Source organism: Melospiza georgiana, chromosome 4 (assembly GCF_028018845.1).
Source record: "Melospiza georgiana isolate bMelGeo1 chromosome 4, bMelGeo1.pri, whole genome shotgun sequence".
Lineage (NCBI taxonomy): Eukaryota > Metazoa > Chordata > Aves > Passeriformes > Passerellidae > Melospiza > Melospiza georgiana.
The window spans coordinates 28,125,359-28,142,990 of NC_080433.1; the positions used below are offsets into that span (position 1 = coordinate 28,125,359).

General features: G+C 40.5%; 1 protein-coding gene across 1 annotated transcript in view; it reads left to right on the plus strand.

The window, feature by feature from the left end:
* Positions 1-744: 744 nt before the first annotated feature.
* POLR3B (RNA polymerase III subunit B) overlaps positions 745-17,632 on the plus strand; it is a 71,640-nt gene continuing 54,752 nt past the window's right edge. The window contains exons 1-10 of the mRNA XM_058022122.1: positions 745-810; positions 2,298-2,330; positions 2,859-2,915; positions 2,995-3,059; positions 3,443-3,518; positions 6,595-6,695; positions 8,445-8,536; positions 9,169-9,286; positions 10,305-10,413; positions 17,263-17,385. Of these exons, the coding sequence (XP_057878105.1) occupies positions 745-810; positions 2,298-2,330; positions 2,859-2,915; positions 2,995-3,059; positions 3,443-3,518; positions 6,595-6,695; positions 8,445-8,536; positions 9,169-9,286; positions 10,305-10,413; positions 17,263-17,385 (840 nt within the window). The remainder of the gene's footprint in view (positions 811-2,297; positions 2,331-2,858; positions 2,916-2,994; positions 3,060-3,442; positions 3,519-6,594; positions 6,696-8,444; positions 8,537-9,168; positions 9,287-10,304; positions 10,414-17,262; positions 17,386-17,632) is intronic.

Genomic DNA, 17,632 nt, shown 5'->3' on the forward strand with positions numbered 1-17,632 from the left:
CTCCGTTGACTGTGGGCGTTAGGCAGGAAACCAAATGGAGGAGTCTGAAATGTTACTCCTCTTTAGGGTAGCAACCTTAGTGTCGAGGATGGGTGGAGCCCAGACCCAACCTCGTGAATGTTACTCATGTGGAACCTGTGCCAGAGCAGACGTCTGCATGTGCTGTTTTGACACTCTTTTAGAACTTACTTACCAATTATTATATTTACATATATATATATCTCAAAATTTCACTGCTATAGGAAGCTACAGAGATCACTAGTGCTTCTCGTTTAATCTTGAACTGGGGCAGATGAGTAGCTCCCTATCTGCCAACGATTTTGGTGTCTGTACCGCTGACCTTTGTAAAGGAGAACAAGTACATTTCTAGGTGATTCAGCTACAGCATTCAATAATAACAACAGTAATAATAATAACGCTAAAAGCTGGTTCCCCGCGTTGCTTTAAATACTAAAAACTGCAGGAAACCCGTTTGAAGCTCAACTGCTCCGTGTCCCTGCCGCCTCCCGACCCCCGGCTGCGCCGGCGGGGGGCGGTGACCGGCTCGGGGATTCAGGGGGGACCCTGGGTGCTGCCAGCTCCCCAGTACCTCGGCAGGGCGGGCCGCAGGGCAGAGGCAAGGGCGGCAGCCGGGGCCTGGTTGCGCTCGGCGGCGCCCGGGCTGCGCGGCGCCGGAACCTTCGGGCGCCGCGCTGGAGCGCGGGGGGAAGCGCTGTGCCGCAGCGCCGCAGTACGCTGGTGGCCATGGAGGCGCTGGGGCTCGGCGCGCTCACCCCGGAGCAGGCGGCGGCCCCGGTCAACACGGTGGAGGTCAGAGGGACAAGGGGCAAGCGGCCGGGCGTGCCTCGGGCTCTCCCGGAGCGTGGCCGGGCTGAGCTGAGCTGGGGTGGGGTGGAAGGAGTCTTCTGCAGGCTCACACGTGGAGTACCCCCTGCCCGTGCTGCGCCGCTCGGTGTGTGTTTGTGAGTGTGTGTGTGTGGGGGGGTGTCTGGTCCGAGCTGCCCCTGGGCAGCCCCTCATGAAGCCGGGCTCGGCCTCCTGAGGTGCCGTCCCGTCCCCAGCGTCTGCCCCGCCTGTGTCCCCCGCGCAGAGCGATCCGGGCTGGAAGGGACCTCACAGCTCGTGTCCTTCCGTCCCCCGCCATGGCACGGCCGCCTCCCGCTGCACCAGGCTGCCCCGTGCCCCTTCCAGCCTGCCCTTGCAGTATTTACTTCAGATTAAAAGCATCAGTCTCATCCATAGGTCATCAGTTTAATTGCATGACTATTTAACAGATGAAACCCCTTTTTTAAATACGTAACATTTACATCATGAAAACCTGAAATCGACCGCGCTTCAGCTTTGCAGACTGCAAACGCTACTGCACATGAACCACGAAGGACCAATATTAAAAGCCGCACCATACTGCGTGTTTCTTTTTACTTCATTAGCTTTGCCATTATTAGATGTTAAATTGGGATCACAAGCAAGATTAGTAGATTAACAAACAGCAGCAGTGGAGGCTGAAAGCCAAGAGCACCATTAGTATTTCTGTGGATAGAAGAAGGCTAACAACTTTCTACAGTTTTTTTTTTTATCATTTAATTTTGTAGTATTTTTAAATGGTAGTAGAAAGAGAAGCATATGAGGGCTGGAATCACTTCTCTTGAATAAAAGGATTTTGTCTCCAACCAAAGATATTTGCAAGTTTTTGCACTGCCGTGGTGGGAGAAAGTGGGGCTGACATAAGGAGATGTTCCCTGTGCTTATCGGAGATTAGAAATCCGGGAAAGCGTAGGAATCTTGATATACTTAGCACTTGTCAGTATTTTTGCTAAATCTTTGTAGGATTTAGAGTCCTGGTAAGTGCTACAGAGAACAAGTGCTGCTCCCAGCTTCTTGCATGTATTTTTTAAAGACAAAGTTGTAGGAAATCTTCCCTTTCTAGGAATATAATTTACAGTGTTAACAGAACAAAGCCAAAAAAATGTTAGTTGATCTTAAATGAGGACATGGTGTTAAAGAATTTTCTCAGAAAAATATATTTTCACATAAGCTGCTCTTAGGAAAGAGGCAGTGCCATTGCATCCTGAGAAAATGCTGCACATGTGGTTTACTGAGATGATCCAGGTAGTTTTTATCCATTCTCTATGGGCTTTAGACAGTTGGGTTTTTTTTTTTCTAAATGGATCTGATTTAAAATAATGTTACTGTTCAAAAAACAACAATAACAAGAAAACATGCAGAGAAAAAGGCTCCGCATGTTAGACATTTGGCTACTCCTTGGAAAGATGTTTCAAACTGTTTTATGTTTTCAGGAAAAATGGAGACTTCTTCCAGCATTTCTAAAGGTTAGTGCTACACACTCATTTCATGGTGTGAATATTTCATCTCCTTTCTAACTTTACATTACCTTCTTCTGGCTTTGACTGTTTCCCAGGATACTTGTCCTCACTTTCCTGTGGATTTTGCCTTTTGTTTTAGTTCCTTGCAGTTATCAATAGTCTTGTTCCATAGATTGTTTTCTTGATTAATTTACAGATTATTTTGTGGAGACATCCTCGTAGAGGTTTGCATATTGGTGTGGTTATTCTCAATCCATACTGTATATATGTAATGTTTCCAGATTATTTTCCTGTTTTACTGGCTCTCAGAGACCCTATCCATGCTCTTTATATGACAGCTGCAGTGTAAGCTTTGAAATGTAGTGTAGAACCAGAGTGAGCAACCAGCCCCTTCCCAGAAGTTTGTCAGCTGAAAGAATTTAGCAGAGTTATCTAATATCTGAAACCAGTTATAAATGCTTGTATCTTAATTTCTGGCTTCTGTGATTAACGTTCCTGAAGCTGATTTTATGTGCTGCTTGCATAATTTTTCAGGTGAAAGGACTGGTGAAGCAGCACATAGACTCATTCAACTATTTCATCAATGTCGAGGTAGGCTTTCCTGGGATGGGGGCAGAGTGGCTCGTAGTACTCAGAAAAGGCCATGGTTCCATTTCTTTTTCTCCTCCAGATAAAGAAAATCATGAAGGCCAATGAAAAAGTGACAAGTGATGCTGACCCAATGTGGTACCTGAAGTAAGCATGAAATGATTTCCGTATCAGTAGCAGCATGAGTACTATCTCATGGGTTTGTTATCAGCTATAAAGAGTTTATAAGCACTTGTGTTGGTATAAATCAAGAGGATCTTTTCCATGACTTGCCTCTTACTTTATGCAGTGAAAGATGGGAAGATTTAAAGGTTTATTGCACATGCAGGCTAAATTTTTATTATTTGACCACAGCTCAAATACAATGAGTTACTTTGGGAAGAACCGTTACTTTGGGAAGAACCATTGCTCATTATTAATCAATTTGTGTTCATCAAGTAATTTAATTTTTCAGTGTATGTAAAATTTTGCTTCCTTTAGGTTGCCTGAAAAATGTTTGACTCGTTGCTTATTTTGAAACTGTATTACAGATACCTCAATATCTATGTGGGTACTCCAGATGTGGAAGAAAGCTTCAATGTGACACGACCTGTATCACCTCATGAGGTATTAATGTTTGCATCTATCTTGTTGAGTTTTTTTATCTTGGGAATGTCTGGGATAATAGCTGCATGTAATTTTGAGTATGTGCGTGTTACATTTGGTAGTGCATTGCATTCCACCATCACTATAAAAAGAAGCTCCAGAGACTTAAACATCATTGGATAAAGCTTTTTAATTTTATTTTAAATTGTTGAGGTTTTTTTGCTGTATTCAGTGTTTTGTGTTAGCTGAATTTGAGCGGCTTTCCATGAAAGTAGTGAAAAGTAGTTCTCTTGCTTCAACTTGTGGCTCTCCTCATGACAGAGCTGAAGTCCTCATGCCATAATGTAGGGTTGTTTGATATTCTTATTTACATCTTTTTAATATTAGCCTTGCTACTGTCTGCACCATAGGTCACTTCAGTCTCTGTTTCCCTTCCAGTCTTTGGGAACTTGTATCTGATTTATTTTTAAAGTCTGATTCAGAAAGCAAATGTAGACCTTTTAAGCAGAAACAGATGGAAATTGTTGAAATTACAAGAAGCTGCAGAAGAACATTATCCTTCTGGGGAGTATATTTAATTTCGTTGCTGTAGGCATGTAGGTTAACAAATGGATTGTGTACTTCTGGAATAAAGATGTGTGTTGGAGGACATGCTGCTGTGACTGAAATCAGAACACTCTTGGTTTTGACCAGCAGGATATAAGATAGCTTCTGAAAAAGCCATAAGCTAACATAAGCTTTGAACTTCTTAGGATTGTTTTCTTGTATCTAGAGCCATCCTGTTCCCTTCAAAGTGCTCAGGAACACACTATTTCTCTCCTGTTACTGTGCTTTGAGATTTATACCACTGCCGCAGAGGTAGTGACCACTTCTTTTTGGCCTCTGGAGGGGGAACTGAGCTTGGAACTTGCACTTATTTACCTGCATGCAGCCTATTGTCAACCTCATAACTGAGTTCATGTATCAGATGCTTTTTTCCTTGCTGTATCCACTTAATACTTGAAATGTCTTTTTTGTCATCCAATCTAGACTATAATGAAATACATTCTGTGCTTAGGAGAAATTCTGTAAGAATCAGCTGTGCCCCTTAGGCATAGCCCCTTTCTGTTTCCAGTGACCTGACTCAAATCTCATTTGGTTTGATGGAAAGCTTTGGAATAAGGCCAATAACTCAGCCAGGTGTAATACATGATAGCTGATGTATCTCACAAATGTGTAGCTAATGTTCAGTCAGTAGATGTGAACATGTGAGAAATGCAATAGGGAAACCTTTCTTCCATATGAATGAAATTGCATGCAAAAAACTGTTTGTGGCAAACAACTCATATTCAAGAATTCAGGTTTTAATAATGCTTGCTTACTGTATAGCTAAAGTGACTGTACATACACATGAAGGCAAAATAAATGCTTATAGAGCATACTGATGTTGAGTTCAGAACAAGATACTCTTGTATCTCATGTGTTCTGATTGATGCTTAATGCTAGTGCATAATTTCTCTTTATTTTCAGTGTGCTGTACACAAACGGAGGCCACAGTTTCTTTCTTAAATAGGGTGCTTCTCAGGTCAGCCCTGGGTGCCTAAAAAAAATATTAGACAGTCAGGAGTTTGCTGTTGCATTTCTCTGTTGAAAGCTCATAAAATTCCTTCCCCAAACCACCTAAAATCATTAGATTTTCATGAGGGTCTGAGTGTATATCAAGTCACGCTTGTCTTTTACTTTCAGGTGTCTGGAGTAAGACATTACTTTAAGGAAGGTGATACAAAAATACACATGCTGGAATATTACACTGTGATTTGTATTTTATATGTGTCCTGTGTTAAAAAAGCACACATAGAGAATCCCAAGGCATTTTTCCCCCAAGCAGTACTAAAGAGGCTGTCTAACTTTCTTTTTCCCCCAGTCCTTATGGGAGTTTCATGAACTATTCATATAGACAAATTTAAAGTAATTAGAATATGGAAATATTCTCAGTTACTTTTTAATTGGATGTAGTTGCTGGGAGCAGAATGACACCTAGTTTCCTGCAAGGCATGGCTTGAAAGCTGCTGGGATATATTACTATTTTATTACTGGAGAAGAGGTTTACTGTGTAGTGCAGAGAGGAGAAGCATCCAGTTTGTGATGATTTTTGAGGCGTATTTTTCCATTGAGCTGCATTTTCAATAAACAGCATGATCTTAATTGCCTTTTATTAGTACATAATCAATACACTGAAAGACTGCAGAAGTATAAATGTGCAAGTCTGCTAAACCTGTAATCCTGGAGCTGAAAGGTAAAGCGTACTCAATGAGGTCACAAATGTCCTGCTGTGAGTTGCTCTGTTGTGTTCAGCAGATGCAGTAAGGCGTGTCTTGCATGAAGAGACACAATGCCTTAAGGTCTGGCAACATCTTAGAGTGAGGCTGGGGAGAGCAGACCAGAAAGGTTGAATTAGAGATGATTGAGCCTTGAGGTATCTAATGCCCTAGATATGTTTCTTCTGCTTCTCTTGGTCTCCAGGGAATTTGCAGATTCCCGCAAATTCTGGGAATCTTTGCAGGAAGTGATTCTGTAGTGAACCTTCTGTAAGTCATCATTAGAAAGGGTACCATATGGTGAGGTTTGCTCATTCTGGTAGTAAGGTAATGGTGTCTCTCTCAATCTTGTGCCTTTCCATTTTGTCAGACTTTAATATGGCAGCACAAGTCTTCAGCTGTTGGAGTCTGCATGCAGAAATATCCCTGAGCTGAGCACTGCTCAGACACACTGTGATCTTTGTGCCAGCTCTGCTGATTAGATCTGTTTGTTTAATTAGACCTGTTGGTTTAATTAGAGAGTTTAGAAGTTAAGCTGTGCAGTGCTGTTTTTTGAAGGCACAGAGCTGCTTTTGAAAATCAGAGCAATTGTATTTGGATTTTCTTGGGTTTTGTTTTAAACAAAAACAAAACGAAGAGTTTGTCAAGTATTCTTCAGGTATGATGAAGATCTTGCTGAAGCTTTGTTTTGCTTGATTTCTTTGTGAGGATTTTCAGGACAGAGCAAATACAGGCTGTTTTAAGAGATTCTTGAGCTTGAAGTCAGCACCTGAGCTGTTGCTTGGCTTTTGTCCTTTCAGTGCCGCCTGAGGGACATGACCTATTCCGCACCAATTACCGTGGATATTGAATACACCCGAGGCAGCCAGAGGATCATCCGCAATGCCTTACCCATTGGCAGGTGAGACACCATGTACTGAGCTGCTGCTATTTGCTGCCATGCTGGGAAGTGTTTTTACTGCAAAACAGATGTAGGCCACCCTTGCTTCCTTGTTAAAAGAAACAGTGAGCAGGCAAATCTCCATAAACAGCTGTACAGGATTTTTTGGGTCTAAGATAATGTTTTGCAAAAGCTTCTGATAATGTCTCCTTCCAGAGAAGGATGGATACAAGCATGAATGTTGTCTCTAATTCTGTTGATATAAAACCACAGAGGAAAATGCATGCCTGGAGCTGCAAGCTGCATTATTGTAAAATGAAATGAAACATGTTTGCTTTGTAGCCGAATTACTCAGTCTTTCATACATAGTATGTAGACTAGCATCTGTGGAAGGTGGATGATAAAACCAGTAAAGCAAGCGTTAGTTCTGCTGCACAAGTTAAGCTTTCATTTAAAATTGCTTAAGTTACATTACTAGACTGGCTTTAAGGGCATACATGCAAAGAAGTTTTTTGCTGTTAAAAACTGTTTATATCTAGTCATTATTTCCATGGGAGATAATTTTACTCATCTGTCCCTAGGATTATGCTTGTTTCCTCTGGCCAATGCTCTTGTTTGACATGCAGTTTGGACTGGGACAGATGTTTCACTGGAGTTTTCAGTAATGGCATTTAAGTATTCCATTTTACCTTATGCCAACTGCTTCCTGTTTCTGATATAAACAGCCAATGCATTAAGCTTTAATTGTGTGTGGTAGATTTTGCTTGTCATATGAAGCTTCTTATCTCTAGGAAGCACTTTCTCAGTGAAATATAGTGACAAGATTGCCTTTTCTTCCTCTGCAGAAGTACAGAATTTGAGTTCATCAGTTTACTTTTAAGTTTTAAGAATATGAAAACAGCAAAGATTTAAAATAATTTATGAGATTTGAATACAAGAAGCATAGCCGAATCTTGCTTTTCATTGAAGTAAATTTGAATGAAAAATTTCAGAGGTTGAAAATATTTGTGTGGTAGAACTCACAACTAATTTTTGTCATTACTTCATCCTGTCAGATCCTGAAGACCTCCATGAATGCAGACTGCCCAACTTCCCTGTGCAGCTTTTGCACTGTTTGGCTGCCCTCATGGTGAAGAGGTTTTGCCTTATATGCAGTCTGTGAATCTTTAGTTTCTCTTTTATTTACTTCCCTAAGCATTGAATTTCTTAAAATTTCTTGGAATCTCTCTTCACCACATGTTGCTTCATAAAATGCTTACTTGCAGGCTTCACTGCCAGGACACCAGGGAAATCAGAGTTACTACTGGGGAAACTTCATGCTTATGAATTAGAGGCACTATCTCTCTGCAGCCAGAAGGTGTCATTCCTGTGTGGGAAATTAGATATGAACTAACTTTCTTATAAAAACTGGTAACAGTGGATCTGCAGTGGTGTGTTCTCTGCAGACTGTTTTGGGAACCAGGAGTCTTTCCACTAATTTTCATTGGCTTTGGTGACCCTGCTTGTCACAATGCCTGAGTAGCTGCAGAACAATTAAATAGGAAGTCTGTGTTTTCTGCTTGCAGATACCCAGTTTCAGGTTTCCTATCAATTACATGTTCAATGAAATAAGGTGGGCTTAAATGAAAACCTGTTGGTTACAGCATGGATGAGTTCTGATCACCTTAAATGTGTATCTCCAGTTTGTTCAGCCTGGTTTTTGTTTTGAATTTGACTATTCATATTTTTCTGTCTGAGTCTGAAGTAAAATTGTAACTGGTTTTCTTGCAGAATGCCTATAATGCTGCGTAGCTCCAATTGTGTACTTACTGGGAAAACTCCAGCAGAATTTGCCAAACTAAATGAGTGTCCGTTAGATCCAGGTACATTTTCACTCATGTTCTTTTTTTCCCCCATCTATGCTTGGAGTTTTAAATCTTTTTCAGCAAAGAAATACCCCTTTGGTATGTTTCCTGCCATCATGAAGTCTTTGGGGAAACTTCTCAAGTGTCTGCTTGCGACTAAAAGAAATTGTTGGAGTTTTGGTTGAGAACATGAATAGTTGATATTTGCAGACAAAGTTTTCAACCCCAAAAAGCAACACACCAAAATGTTGAGTATTTTATTTTGAATTTTGTGTATAGTGTTCTGCAGTGTTGTGCTATGGGAGGAAAAAGATGGAATTCATTCATTGAAATGAAACAGATTAGGAAAGAGAGGAGTATGATGTCCTCCAGAGTGGAAATTCACCTTTGTCATTGCCTTTTTTTAAAGCAAGAATAAAGTGTTACATAGTATTATTTGATATCTAGAGTCTGGGTTTGGTTAAAAACCAAACAACTTCTTTGGTTTTTATTTATCAAGTTTGTTCATTACTCATTCTTTTAAGGGAGAATTTACTCTCCCATTGTGTACTTATGGTTTACTTTCTAATAATTTATGTTTAAAAGCATATTGCAGGAGGCAAGTAAGGTGCAAGGGTACTGACATGCAAAATATTTTTTCTGTTAACTAGGTGGCTATTTCATTGTTAAAGGTGTAGAGAAAGTCATTCTTATTCAAGAGCAGTTATCTAAAAACAGAATCATTGTTGAAGCTGATAGAAAAGGCACAGTTGGCGCTTCTGTTACCAGGTATGGTAAATTCCTACCATTACATAAAGGAGATTAACCCAAAGATTTGGAACTTCATTGTTGAAATAGCTGTGGAGGTTTCTTCCTATTATAGTTGAACCAGAAAAAAGCTGTAGATATTCATTGCTCCTGTCTTGCTACTGTCATTTTGTATGCTACAACTTTAGCCCCTAAACAGTACAGTATTCCTACAAAAATCAATGGGAGTTGTTCATGTTTTTCAGGATTCATCTCAGATTAGGAAAAGCAAGTTCTAATTTTTACTGTAACAAAACGCACTTTATAATTGATGGTGTTTGGTCTCAGTTTGCAGCAAGTAACATGAAGTTACTGCAGTGGAAATTGGATGTAACCTTTTGTCTGCCTCTCTACATAAAATTGGCATAAAAACTTCTAAGGCGAGGGCAGCTGAGGAGGAAACAAATGTTTTTGTACAACACAAATTACTGAAAATGGCAAAGCAATCTAAATTTGGCCTTTCCTCCTTGATCAAGTTTTGTTTCTATTTTATTCAGCCTTTGGTTCATTGTTTTTTCTTTCTTAAGCTGCATTCTGGTCTATTCTATTGTGCTTGTCACTAATCAGTTGTGAGAGCTGTTTTTTCTACTCCAGAGGCGTCCCACCTCTCCCAGATACTCTGTTGTCTCTCAGTAAGTCTGGTTGAGGTTAATGGAGCACCAAGTGCTGTTACATCATGACCACTGTTGCTGCAATACTTGTTCAGTTTGACCTTGCTGGTTACATCAAAACTGATTAGCAAAGCATGTAAAGATCATTTTGAAAAGTACAGACTTCTACTTGCTTAAGTCAAACATTCCAAATTGCCCCCAGCACAGGTGATAATACCCTTGTAGTTACAGGCTGATTCCTGACTGGTTTGATTGAATTTTTAAAAGAGGAAAAAGTGGGATTAATTCAGCTGAAAGATTGTTCAAGCTTGCTAAGTTTTATACAAAAGATTTTAGGAGTCAGTGCAAGCACTCTGTTAGACATAGTATTATTTTTATTTTAACTTCAGTTCCACTCATGAGAAGAAGAGCAGAACAAATATGGTTGTGAAACAAGGAAGATTTTACCTGAGGCACAACACTTTGTCAGAAGATATTCCCATTGCTATCATATTTAAGGTAACACAGTTGTTTGTTTGGAAAAAAAAAAAAAAAGAAAAGGGGAAAGATGCTATGCTGTAGCTCAAGAATGAAGATTGACAGCAGCTCTCAGGTTAATATGTACAGAAGGACTTGGCAGAGCTTAGAAACTGCATGTTTTTTTCCCCTGGGAAGTAATCTTTATTGTACAGCAAAAAGGAGAATAAGTGCTGTATTTTTTGCAAGGAGAACATTGCTGAGCCAAGACAAATACCTGCCAGCCCCTTACTCTGCCTTGTGAGGTGCCTCTGTTGCTACAGGTAAGAAGCATTCTGGTTTGTTATGAGCTGTGTTGCAAGTTGTGCTAAGGGTCGTTGTTTCTGGTTTTTGTCTGTGGAATCCAATGCATGGACTAGGGCCAGGAGAAGTGGTGGGTGGACACAGTGTGTCCAGCTGCTGGAGAAGGCAGTAGGGCATGGGCAGGCCTTAGGCTGAGAGCTGTCCTGCCAACAGCTGGAGCTCCTTCCTGTCCTGTCCTACTTTGCTGCTGCCTGTGGGCTTACAGCCTGGTGCGTTGCGTGTGCAGGAGGAAATTGGGCTGCGTCCTTGAAAGCACAAAAAAGTCTGTGGCTGGAGGGATCTAGGCAAAACTCTCTTTTTGTGTTCTCTGTAGTGGGTTACAGCCCAGAAGGTTCGGAGAGGTGGTCACAGGAAATGATGTGCCAGGAGGGGGCAGCATGAGGTTGCAGCATCCGAGCTGGTCGTGCCTGCAGTGCAGTTATTATTTACGGGTTTTTCTGAGTTACCACAGCGCTTGGTGTGCCTTGGTAGTAGCAAATAGTTTAATCGTTGGATTTAGACTTGAGAAGTAAATGGCTGTTGCCTCTGCTTAAGCAAATCTCTTCAAATAAGAGAGGAGATCATCTGTTTTTAGTGACGTGGATTAAAGGAGTTTGAGAAAGTATTTATGGACAGAAATGTACATAAAAGTACCAGAATTAAGTTCACAATTCTTGTGTTGAAGGAAAGTGTTAATGTGGCTCTTAATCCCTCTACTCCAATACAAAACTGCTGATTCCACCTTACCTTATAGACTTCTATTACATTTTGTCACCCTGTGCTGGTACAGATAAATACCTGCTCACATAGAGTAACTGCTCTGGGTTGTTGTCTGAGGAGATTGTTGTTGGCTTGTTTATCTAAACAGAATTGTACTGACTATTTTATTGCCTTCTGACAATGCTTGCTGTAGTTATCCCCCTCTTCATAAGTATCTTTTATATTTTAGATAATATACCCTTATTTTTAATTTATTAATTGAATAAGGGGTTACAGTTGTTATAAGCTCTTGGCTGTACTGCTTTTCAGTTATTTATATTGATTTAATACAGTATCCAATTAGCTAAACCCACTTTAACTATTCTGAATGTTCCATTCCAGCAGTTCTCATGAGTGGTCATCTTTTTTACCCTTCCTTTAATGACATGAAATTCAGGGATCTTCTGTCTACTTCTGGTGAGTCTCCAGCTGGAAATGAAAGCGGTCACCAGTCTCCAGTTCTCCTTTCTTGGGCATTGCTGTAATGTGCTATTGCTTCATTCTATTTAACTATTGTAAGCAAGATTACAAACGCAATAGCCCTCAGCCTAGAGAATCCCAAACCTAGAGATGCCCGTCTAACTTCTGCTCTCTCACATGGCAGTATTATACACTGGATATTTGTTGGAAAAGCAAGGAGAATAATTCCTTTATGCCAACACCCAAACCTTGGGCATGAAGCATGTGTCTTCCTTGTTACTGGTAGCTGTTCTGCTTGTGATGTAGAGATCCACAACTGCAAGGGACAAAATAAAGCTATATAGACAATATAAGATCTGAAGTTATGACTGCCTTTGGATCCTTAACTTGTACTGAAACAGCTACATGTTTAATTTCTAATTAAAAACTGAAATGAGATAGCAGTGGCAAAAATCTATTGCTCTGCATTTCCTCCCAAACCAGCTAAATTCCACAGACCTCTGTGTTTTGACTAAGAAAACAAATAGTAATTGGTTGCCATGCAGTGCATTGGCCAGCTAGAGGGGACAGTTTGTCAGGGACTATCTGAGAGACAGTGAGCAATTTTTGATTGTGTTTCTAGTCCCTATAGCTTTAATTGACATTCTGTATGTGACTTTAGAAGTAGATCAGGTGCAGAAAATCAGAAGAGAAAGCAAGTATTCTGGATCTATAATCCAATGTGTATTTAAAGCTACTGCAAGGTGGAGGTGTACTAGTATATCCTCTAGACATCTTTGTCAAAAGCAAGGACTGGGAAATAGAAAACATTACAAACACTACCAGCTGACAGAACTGAGGCCTAAAATTCTTAGAGCTCCCTAGACTAGAATCTAAGGTCATCCCTGTGTTTCAGGTATAAAGTCATGGACAGAGCTTCATGCCAGGGGAAGACCTGAACGCAGTGTTCTCAACCTTGCTTTTAGTGAGGAATGAGGGGCTTTTAGTGAGGAATGAGGCACTTGGGCTGTGGGGAGCCATGGAAATGGAGTAGATGTAAAGGTCTGTTGATCTGGACAGATAGGGACTGGATTGTGTGGGGTCACCCTAAAGGAGGCATCTGCATTCAATTCATCCTCCTCCATAACTGCAAGCCAGAATGACCTTGTCCTCTTGCTTTTTTTTTCCTTGCCATCCAGACCTGTAGGGATCTTGGGGATGGGTGTGTTCAGACGTTTTACAGCCAGTTGTGCCAAGCACATGTAAGTTGTGATTTTGTGAAATTTAGCACATTGACCACAACTAACTGAAATTTCATAGGCTGCAGAAGGCATGTGCCTGGCACTATTCTAGGACAGACTTGGGGTATCTGCTCTTTAGATGTGTGGGAGTTAGAGCTTTGTAGCTGTGCTAGCTTAAACAGTTCTCCCTAACCTTTCTTCTTATTGGTGACAGAAGCATTTGTGCAGTCCCTGTATGTGGAAAGGCAACTTTACTTTTGAAGTAGTGGCATAAAGCAGACAATTTTGCCCTTTAAGTATGTGTCTGTTGCAGTTTTTAAAGTTCTGTTAGCTGCCTTGTAATGGGAAATAAACACAGCTAATTTGCTTCCTGCTTACTTTGTGACACTTCTTCATTAGTTAATATACATATGTGACCACAGGGGTATTTGGGGTATTTCGAGCTACTTTGCAACCCCAAGAGACCTTTGTTTTGCCTTTGTCAGTTGTCCACATCTCCTAGGGCTGTGTGAACTGTGCACAGTGCTCTTTTGAATATGTCGGGCTAGGAGGTACACATGCTTTACCTGGGGAGCTTGGACAGTTTCACATAGCCGTGAGCATTGGAGGAGATGTGGAATATTTGTGTAGTATGTAAGGGTGTTTCTATCCTGAAAATCATTCGAGTTGAAGGTAAGATGGTGCTGCTGCTTTTGCAGGAAGCTCCCTACACTGAAAGGAGTTAGAGCTGCTCAAAGGTAAGGGCTATTTTTCTTTTGAGTTTGTGATTTTGATTTGGTAGGTTTGAGTGAACCCTGGCAGCTGAAGTAAGTGAAGGTTGCATGCTGTATCCAAACTGGTTAGGGAAGGAAGAGGATTATAAATAACCTACAGGGACTTAAAACTTGAATTTTATGACCTGAATCACTAGATGAAGTATCTTTTGTTTATGTGGGAGCTGTAAGAAACCGCTCTAGGACCTGTGGCAAAAGATTTGAACAGCAAGTTGAGTTTCATTTTTTCAAACCTGCTTTAGCCTTGGAGCTGTTATAAGGTGCAGCTGTAGAGGAACAACTGGGTGGTGGTCTGACTGAATCTGCAAGATTATGGGTTCCCATGGCTGTTGTTTCATAGCTCGTATCTTTTGAATTATGAAAGCTCCAGACCAATTCTGTCTGTGATGTCAACCTTGAACTTCCCTGACATCTTTTTAATCCAGTCATCTGCCTGTCTCTGTGCTGTAATTTAGCCTGATGGAGTGCAGAACTCCATTCTAGGGAAGTGCCATGGAAACGCCTAGACATCGTCATTAAGACATGAGCTGGGGGAGGAAGAGCTTGGCTCACACTCTCATATGTACCTGTGTGTGTGCACACACTGAGGTGGACACACACATTTGGGCAGAGGGAAGGTCGCCAGTCCTAGGAGGGAGTTGAGCCCACTTGGATCACTTTCTCGCACTTGAATTCAGAATGATCTGAATATTCTGAATGCTTGCTTTGCCTTGTCTGTTTTATGTACTTTGACTGCTAGCCTTCAGCTGTGGTCGTCAGCAGCTGCTCCTGTCTCCTTCCTCATCCTTTCAAAGCCACTGTTAAATTATGGTTTTACAACGTCTCCATCCCTCCTCCCCTGTAAAATTATCCCTTTGTGACATTGCCTTCCAATCAAAAAGAAACAAGACATCTTGCCTACTGCTTTGCTTCTATGTTAATTCCCTTTCCCTCAGCTTTGTCCCAGGACTGCGAGTGTTTTAAGCATAGGGCCTATTCTTATATTGCATGTCCTCTGTGTTTCTGTAACACAAGCAACAACCAAGGAGTATTTCCTTACTGACCTCATGATGTTACAGGCTAATTCTGGAGTACTTCTCTTGTATTGGGAAAACCAAAGTGTTAAGATTACAAATCTGTCTGATGGCAGCATGGGCCTGCTGCTTGTCCTTTCAGTGTTGCATGTAGGTGGTTTTGTGTATACAACTACGCTGAGGATGGTTGAAAGTATAAAGGAGAATAAACAGGTTTATTTTTAGGCTGTTGTATTAGCATATCTTTTTCAGTCATTTGCCTGAGTTTTATTCATTACTCATAAATTTGTTTCGTTCAATTTGCGCATATTTAACAACGCGACATATGTTGTTTGCTGACAGATCCTAGCCTTTCCCCTCAGAAATTTAGAATTCTCAGATAATTTTGCTGCTACAAACTCCAGCTAGAAAGTCTATGCAGGCATGAAGATCTGTCTTACTCTCATCGTTTTGCTGTAACACTTGATCAGAGAATTCATCAAGCAGAAGAAATTATCAACCCTCTTTAATTTACTGTGGCTCTCAGTTTTTAATGGTTGAAAAAACGTAATAACAATTCTGATTGACTTTTTCCCCCCGCAGATTTTATATGACACTTAAGATTTTGTTGCTGTCCAAAAATTAACCTGATGGACAGAAATAAGGTGATACCAGCTTGCAGTTGGTGTGCTTTAGATAAGTGTATTTGTATTATATGTCCCTAGAATGGCACAAAAATTTTGTTCTTCTAAAAACTTCTAGATTGAGTGCAATAATTGTATTAATCTAGTTGTTGTCCCTGAACTAGTTCACTGCTTACCTGTTAAATTCTAGACACATGGAACCTTACTGTTGTGAAGCTTTCATGCTTTTGTAGACTTGTCTTTTGAGTCTGGTGAGAAGGGAATTTTGTTAACTTCTCTGCTGAGATTTTTTAACTACTGTGTGACCTTATTTAAAAGGGTGAGAAAGTGTAATAATATTTGAAAAACAGAGATCTCAACCACAATAATATCACACAGCCAACTTCTGGTTCTGAAAAGAGCCTTGAGATCAGAGGGGTAACTATTTAATGGGATCAAACTAAGATGAAACACTGATACCTGGTGAAGTAACTGTATCTTGAGTTGGCATTCAAGTCTGTCTGAGATCCTGGAATTGTGATCTGGGCTTTGCATTAAAAGAGGAGAGTCCTCACACTGTTCTGGGTGTGTGATACTTCTGCAGCACTTTTAATTTCTAATAAACCACAAGGCGAAAAGACAATGTTTGAATTTAAAGGAACTTCGACCACTTCTTTGTTCAAAAAGAAGGAAATTAAAGAAAAAAATGCTGAATACTTCACAATTAGTGCAACAGTTTTGCAAGGGAACAGTTTTAGCTAGGTGTTAAGCAAAGTGACTCTCCAGGAAGGCAATAAGAAGGAAAGGTATTTCTGCATTTTTGAGGAAAATGTGAGGTTTTGGGGTACTGCCAGTTTTTAATGAGAACCAGAATACTAGAGTCTACATAGGCCGTTATTTACAATGGTCTTTGTGGCAGGCACTTTGGAGAATAATGTGAATGCAAACGTAACTTCCTCACAGAGTTCTGAGAAACATATTATAACTCAGCCAGAAGAGGTTTAGTGAGATTATTCCATTTCTTGATATGGCTGAGCTCCAGGCAAATGTGTGAAGAGGGGGGAGCTTTAGCACCATCTGGAATCCACAAAATCCTTCACTGCTGGCTGCCACCTTGAAACACTTACTAATAGAGAGATTTTTCTAAACCTGTTAAGCGCTTTCTTAGTTTATTAAGTTTTTTCTGCGGTATAAAGTCTAACAAGGTGTCCATGAACCAGTGAAATAATAGAACGTCTTTCAAGTGGAATTGTGTAGTGAAGTCATCTTCTAAATCCAAAGAGCTGCAAAGGGGGTAAAGTGTAACCATTTCTCAAATGTGATGAGCTACATCACAGCGGAGTTTGCAAAATTGCTTGTGGTAAGAGACTGTGAGTACTCCTTTAAGAAATTTTGCCTTCCTTTCTTTATTGTAGATTCTGACTTGGCTTTCATTGTTAAACACTTTGGTTTGTTTTTGCTCAGTATTTTTTTTCCTTAAGAAAAAAGCAACAGAATTTAACTCCTGTCAGTGAAGAAAAGAAAGAAAACCCCATATAGGCTCTCCAAAAAGTGTGTGTGTTCCTGCTGCTTATCAAGATTTCCATTTAACGTTCTTCCATAGCTGGAATATGTGCTGCCAGTGCCAGATGGCACAGATTCTTAGAGAAGAACTAGCTCTTGCTTAGTAGTAATACAGACAAACAATACCAAATTAGCATAAGCAAATGTCAGTGAGTTAACATAAAGCCTGTGTTATTTCTGCCTTTTCTTCTTTTCCTAGGCCATGGGTGTTGAGAGTGACCAGGAGATTGTACAGATGATTGGCACAGAGGAACATGTGATGGCTGCATTTGCTCCTAGTTTGGAAGAATGCCAAAAAGCTCAGATTTTTACACAGATGCAGGTGTGCCTTTTCACAGAGACCATAAAAATCAAGACAGTGGATATTGACCACGTTGCTGTGTCAGCAATGGACATAGACTTTCTGTTTTAAAATTTGTTTTGGGGGTTTCTTTCAAGCTGAGGCTTTTTAAAGGGTCAGGACTTGCCAAACGTGAGACTTGACTCTCATGACCTAACTGGAGAAGAAAAAAATTGAAGTCAAGCAGTGCTTTGTTTTCAGAAGCCCAAGGTTGTGTTTTAATAGCATA